This window comes from Lycorma delicatula, chromosome 13 (genome assembly GCF_047948215.1).
Source record: "Lycorma delicatula isolate Av1 chromosome 13, ASM4794821v1, whole genome shotgun sequence".
Taxonomy (NCBI): domain Eukaryota; kingdom Metazoa; phylum Arthropoda; class Insecta; order Hemiptera; family Fulgoridae; genus Lycorma; species Lycorma delicatula.
In genome coordinates, this window is record NC_134467.1 from 36,832,424 (window position 1) to 36,839,574 (window position 7,151).

General features: G+C 31.0%; 1 protein-coding gene across 1 annotated transcript in view; it reads left to right on the forward strand.

The window, feature by feature from the left end:
* The window catches only part of Usp5 (ubiquitin specific protease 5), a 56,485-nt gene extending 51,057 nt beyond the window's left edge, over positions 1-5,428 (forward strand). Inside the window, exons 12-13 of the mRNA XM_075380847.1 lie at positions 2,987-3,208; positions 4,864-5,428. Of these exons, the coding sequence (XP_075236962.1) occupies positions 2,987-3,208; positions 4,864-5,042 (401 nt within the window). The 3' untranslated portion in view covers positions 5,043-5,428. The remainder of the gene's footprint in view (positions 1-2,986; positions 3,209-4,863) is intronic.
* The last annotated feature ends 1,723 nt before the right edge of the window (positions 5,429-7,151 follow it).

The following is a 7,151-nucleotide window of genomic DNA, read 5'->3' on the forward strand; positions in this document are numbered from 1 at the left end:
TGCTAAAACACGTCTATGAAGCATAAATCAAACCAATTACACATTTGTAGAATTTGGTAGAAAGACATGAAAGTGAAACAAATTTTTAGATAAACAGTAACAGGAGATCAATCGTAGGTTTTTGAGTGTAATCCCAAGAAAAAATACTAATGCAAAGTGAAGATTGGTATAAAAAAAGATTTTGCAGAAAGCATGCATAAGCAGATCTTGGGTGAAAACAGACTTATTTTTTATTTATTTTTATTATTATTATTTTAAAGTTATTGAGGCATTGTACACAAATAATTTTTGCCTCTAGAACAGACACACATTTTACAAAGATATCTTCAAAAATGGATCTAGTGATTGTGAAAATTTATTGCAGAAGTCAGAGCTTCACATGAGATTATTGCTACACTTTCAATTTGAGAATTTCTGTTGATATTTCCACATTCTCCGAACAATCTAGTTCTAGTTACGTGTAATTTTACCTCTTCTTAAACTGAAAATGTAGTTGAAGGGTCATTATTTTGGGGCTGCAAAAAATTTACCCAAAAATGTGACCAATGAGCTAAGAGCACTTAAACGATCCATTACTGTTACAATCAGTAGAAAGAATAGTAGAACCATTGTGCAATTTCTCCAGAGGTTGTATGAGGGCTATTCAGAAAGTTCTTGTCTGACAAAAAACACTTGATTATTCAGAATTTTTAAAAAAAATTAAGTCATCTTGCAATTTGATACATTTAGACCAATCGCCCCGAACTTTTTAATACCCCAATACAATGTGATTCGTCCAACTCTGCAAAATAAGTGATTATTTCAGCAAGCCATTTCTTCAGGTGTGGAAAGAATATGTAATTACTGGAAATCAAAATCATGTGTGCCAGCAAGTACAGTACATATGGAAGCCAACTTCAAAGCATAGCTTGTGTAATTCAGCTGCAACAACCTCAGACATATATGCACGTGTTTTATCATGGTAAAAGAGCATTTCCTTTTTGACCAGATGAGGACGCTTATCCAGAATAGTATTCTTCAATCATCGATCTGTTAGTGAAGTATAATTTTCCTCGGTGATGGTCCTGTCTTTTCCAAGTAGTATCATGAGAATTCCAGAGGGTGATGATAACGTGAAAGCATTTTTCATCCTCTAAAAGAAGAAAAAAAAGAATGAGAATCCCAGAAAAACCATAGTCATGACTCTTCCTGCAGAACAATATTTTGCTTTCTTTGGTTCAATTTCATCCGCTCCCACGTACTGTTTGATCTCTGGCTTGTAACGGTGAACCCACATTTCACACACTGTTATAAAACTTCAAATAAACTCAGTGGAATTGCATTGAAGTAAGTTTTAGAATTTTTTGTTGACTTTTAACAAACATGGCCCCCATCAAACGTAAAGCTTTTTCATATCCAAAACATTGTTAAAATGTAGTGGATACAGTTTATCAAGATGTTTGTGATTTCAACAAGCTGACTTATCTTCAGTCTTCATTCATTTAATATAACACTCTGGATTTTTGTAATGATTTTGTCGATCTTAGTGGTTTTTTTAATGGTTGCATTCTAAAACCCAAGCATTCATCATCTTGAATAATCTAAATTCAGCAGCCCACTATTTTAATGTTGAAAATGAAGGGGGTAATATTCCTTTAAAGTGGAATCTAATTCTTTTTGTGTCTCCATCAGTGGAGGATAAACCTTTCAAAATAAGTGTTTTATAACAGCTAGACCTTTAATTTTATCCATTATTCAGAAAATTTAAAACATTTACTCAATCACCAAAAACAAGCGTACATCTGAAATTTCACAGCATTCCATCTAAAGGATTATAGAGGTCTGTTCAAAAAATATGTAGACTAACGTCATCAGACAAAATGTACTTAATTTAGAAGTTACTTGTCTGGGTCCCCTTCAAAGTACTCTCCTCCCCGATGCACACACTTCGGTGTGGAAACTGTGTTTCCACTTTTGGAAACAGTCTTGGAACGCTTCTTTTGTGATGTTCTTCAGAACCTTCATCGCATTTGCCTCAATCATCTCCTTCCTTTTAAAGGTCTTTCAAGTTTGAACAAGATGAAGTCACAAGGAACGATGACCTCGTTCCTACCCGACCTCGTCCCAACACGACTCCCCTGACCGGTGAGTTGGGTAGGGGGGGGGGGGGAAGAACAGTGGTCGAGTATTTGGCCAAAAACTTACGAGTTCTGACAGCTGAATGGGCTGGAGCGTTGTCGTGATGAAAAAACCAGTCACCATTCTTGTAAAATGATCTCGAAATCTCGTAAATCCAACTGATATCCCACATTATTCAGCAAGCTCTGTGATGGTCAGACATCGATTTACCCAAACCAGGGTGTTGGTTTTGTCTACGTGTGAGTCATCAGTTGACGTAGAAGGACGTCCAGGACACTCATTGTCTTCAATCGACTGACGACCATCTTTAAAATGTCCATGCCACTTAAAACATGTCGCACTCCTCATAGCAACATCGCTGTAAGCCGTCTTGAGCATATCAAAATTTTCACTCGCAGATTTTCAGAGTTTAACACAAAATTTCACAGCAACTATTTGCTCGTTCAAGTCACTCATTCTAAAATCGCCAAACAAAAAACAATTCACAAACAGTTACATAGCTAAGCAATCAATAATGATATTTGCAATCAGAAAACTGCGTTGTAGTCAGCTGATCTGTACGAACATGGCGACCCCAAGCGGATTTGACTGGAACCAATTAGACTCGATATGTCTACGTATTTCTTGAACAGACCTTGTTTTTCTCAAATAACATATTCATTTGGTGATACTTGTGTATCTTATGTGAGACCAAACTTTCTGAATGATCATAATATTTTGAAGAAGATAATTTATAATTTCAAGTGAGCCGGTTACACATTTAAATAAAATATTATTACACTTACTGTTGGTATAAACCTCTTTATTTTTATGTAGAACTCGTACAAATTGCGAAAATTGTTATATCTTTTTTCTTTTTTTGTTTCAGCACCATTTATTCCTAACGAGGGAGCTGTTTTTATGTTAACTGGTATGGGTTTTACTAGAGCACAAGCTGAAAAAGCTTTAAAAGCAACTGATAATAATGTTGAACGTGCAGCTGATTGGATATTTAGTCATGCTTCTGAATTAGATGATCAGGCTGAAGAGGTAAACAATCCTCAATCTAACAATCAAACGTCAGTCCCTGTCTTCTGTGATGGTTCTTCACGTAAGTATTTTTTATAATAAGTCTGTTTAATTGGAAATTTTTACATACAGTTTCGGTTTTCATCTTTATATTTATAATGTAATTATATTTGGACTACTCAGCTGAGTATGGAAAAATTATTGATGAAATGTTAGCCTTCTTGTAATCATCATATGAATAACTCATGCTCATGATTTAATCCTTTAGTTACAACATATATTACTTTCTATATTATTTGTTTTCTGTATTTTAATATCGTTCTGAAGTGTTATTTCTTTCTTATACATTGTTATTTCCCTGTATATAAAAAAAATATCAAATTGTCTTAAGAATTTTGGAGGAATCTCCTTCATATGTAATATTGTATATAAAATTCTAGTAATAGGTCAGAAAATTAAATCAAGCATTGATAATTCAACTAGAGATAAGATTTAAAACTGGTAAATCAGTTCTAAATCATGTAATTTTCATACAACTGTTTTGTGTAAAATACTGGAAACTTGAAAAGAATATTCATAATCTTGTTTATAGATTATGTGAGTTCTTATAGCAATATCAACAAAGTGTATTATAGTACAGTAACAGAGTACATAACTAATGGGGAAGTATGTGTAATGGAGTAATGCTGTAGAGAATGTTACAGGAGAACTTTCAAATTATTTTTAGATTATTGGCTATAAAACAGAGTTGCACTGCCACACATATTATTCAATATTGTATTAAACTAATAAGGTAGATGGACAGGAAAGACTAAACAAACGTTGAATAGGTACTTATAGTAGTTAGCATACCGGCAACTTTAATTTCCTTCTATTATTAATCTGAGGCCTAAAATTGCTTCCCTTGTTCCTAGTTAAGATTTTTTATGCATGACTAGTTAAACTAATTGTTCTGTATTCTTCACATTTATCTGCCCCTGCTTTCTTTGGTATCATGACTATAACACTTTTTTTGAAGTCTGACGGAAATTCCCCTTTTTCATAAATATTACACACCAGTTTGTATAATCTATCAATCGCTTCCTCACCTGCACTGCGCAGTAATTCTACAGGTATTCCGTCTATTCCAGGAGCCTTTCTGCCATTTAATGTTCTCTTAAATTCAGATCTCAGTATTGTTTCTCCCATTTCATCCTCCTCAACTTCCTCTTCTTCCTCTATAACACCATTTTCTAATTCATTTCCTCCGTATAACTCTTCAATATATTCCACCCATCTATCTACTTTACCTTTCGTATTATATATCGGTGTACCATCTTTGTTTAACACATTATTAGATTTTAATTTATGTACCCCAAAATTTTCCTTAACTTTCCTGTATGCTCCGTCTATTTTACCAATGTTCATTTCTCTTTCCGCTTCTGAACACTTTTCTTTAATCCACTCTTCTTTCGCCAGTTTGCACTTCCTGCAAACTGGCACTTCCTGTTTATAGCATTTCTTAATTGCCGATAGTTCCTTTTACTTTCTTCATCACTAGCATCCTTATATTTTCTATGTTCATCCATCAGCTGCAATATATCGTCTGAAACCCATGGTTTTCTACCAGTTCTCTTTAATAGCACACGTTATTTAATAGCACATTTTAAGAAACTAAAATTACATTTTTTGCTTTGTAATGCATACAATATAATTTTTATTAGCATTAATTATAAATTTATTTTGTTTGTTTAACAGGTTATAAACTTGTTGCATTTATATCGCATATGGGTACATCGACAATGGTTGGACATTATGTATGTCATATTTTAAAAGATAACCAATGGATTATATTTAACGATGAAAAAGTTTCATTATCAGAAAATCCACCCAAAGATCTTGGTTATTTATATTTGTATGAAAGAGAAAAGGTTTAATAATAATTAATGAAAAGAACAATTAAAATGAAAAAATTAATAATTGAATGAAATTTATTTCTGTTTAATTATGTATATATGTATGTGTGTCTACAGTGTTTTTTTTCTTTTTGTTTTTACTAACATCTAAGTATTTTTAGAATAATATATTTTGTTCAGCATTAATTATTCAAAACTTTATATCAGAATATTTATATATTAGAAATCGCCAACATCGCCTAATGTATTACATTGCTATTTTAATCGCTACATTATGGTCAGACATCTGTGGTTCTTTTAGATTTTTTTTTACAGACATACATTTTTAATAATATTTGTAATCCTCGTGTCTTAATAGAAATTAATAATTGTAATTATAAAGAAAATAAGAATATATATATACATCATTATTATTTATTATTAGTAAAATTACCCTCTTAAAATATTTTTGTTTATTTCTTCGTATTTATTACCTAAAGGGTAATTATAAAAAATTAAAAAAAGTTGTTTTGTATAAAAAAAAAATTTTCAAATTGTATTTTTTAACCCTTTTGTGCCTTTAGTATAATATAGTGCAAATACCCAAGCCATTCTGTATATAATATACCATACCTTAAATATTTAAAAGCAATCTGTAATAATGAAAAACATAAAAATCATAGAAAGAATTTATTTTATAACTTGTTACATTTACAGTTTTACATTATATTTACCTTTAATCGGCATACAATTTTGCTAATTTATAAATTTTTTGGAGTTATTTGTATAACACATTGTTAAAATCTCGTTTATCTACATTACACATTGGTGGTGACATCACTGGTATCCTTATATTACTTTCGTTTTGAAGTCAATCACTTTCAAGAGCAGTGAGTAAAAATGAGCTGCCTCCTAATTTATCTACCTATTTTTTACGGTAGATATTCCAGAGACATTACAGTGAGCTTGTAAATATATAAGGGAAAAAATTGCAGTGGAGAATATATACACATTTTTTCCCCCCAACAAATAGAGGTAAATTAATTTTTTGTTTTAACATTAACCAGATGTTTTTTCTGACTGTAATAATGTTAATTTTACAACCAGTTGTGGTGAACAGAAAAAAGGTGTCATTTGTAAGCCTGATTGACGGTTAGATATCTGGTTTTCTTAAAATGACTTTTAACAGGAACATGTCTATTAGCCTGGTTCTCTATAGTCATTAACTGTTTTTTTTTTTTTTTGAAAAATAGTTTAAATATTTATGATGACAAAAAAAGGCTCTTTAAGACTCCCTGTAATAATCACACATTGGCTACTTTGAAATCGCTGAGTTCCATGATAAATTATGATTTTTTTTTTGTCGGTCATTATGAAACATTAAATATTGCATAACTTACTTTTTGATGAATTTTTTTTGTACTGATCATATATTTTGTGTTGTGATTTAATATTTACATTATTTTAAGTAGCAATAAATTTAATTTGTATTTTTAATTTTTAGCTATTAATTATCGAGTTAATATTTTTATTGCTAAGCATTAAATTTTGACTTGATTAAAAACCAGTTTTCTAGTCAAATTGATTTTTTTCTTTTGCTTATAATTAAACTAAAAATGAAATTTGTTTGATATGAAATGATGTCATGTCTGTTATATGGATTTATTTTTTGAGGGATATTCAAAAAATAATATACATTCACAATTTACGATGATTGTTTTATTTCACATATAAAGGTCAATTGTAAAAATTAAATTTGTATATGAGTAATATATGGATCTGCATATCCTGAAATTAAGTTCTGTTGTTAAATATTTCTGCTGCATATAAGATCACAATTTTGCACATGTGTGCTCAGTCGCCTTACATGTTAAAAAAGGATTGATGCCTTACGTGAATGTCCAATGAATGTCCATTCATTTCTTTTCAGTGTTAGTTTATAATGTTAAAAAATTGAAATACCCACCACATGTGAAATTTGGTATGTGATGTATTTCTGAAATGTAAGAAACATTTAACTGGTTGCAATTCACTTTGAATATAAAATGTTAACGAGAAGATTCTGCAAGTGATTCTGTAGTATGGAGATGAATGCATTATTTAATGAAGGCCTAGTAGCCTACATTATGATGAACAGAGCGGTTGATTATC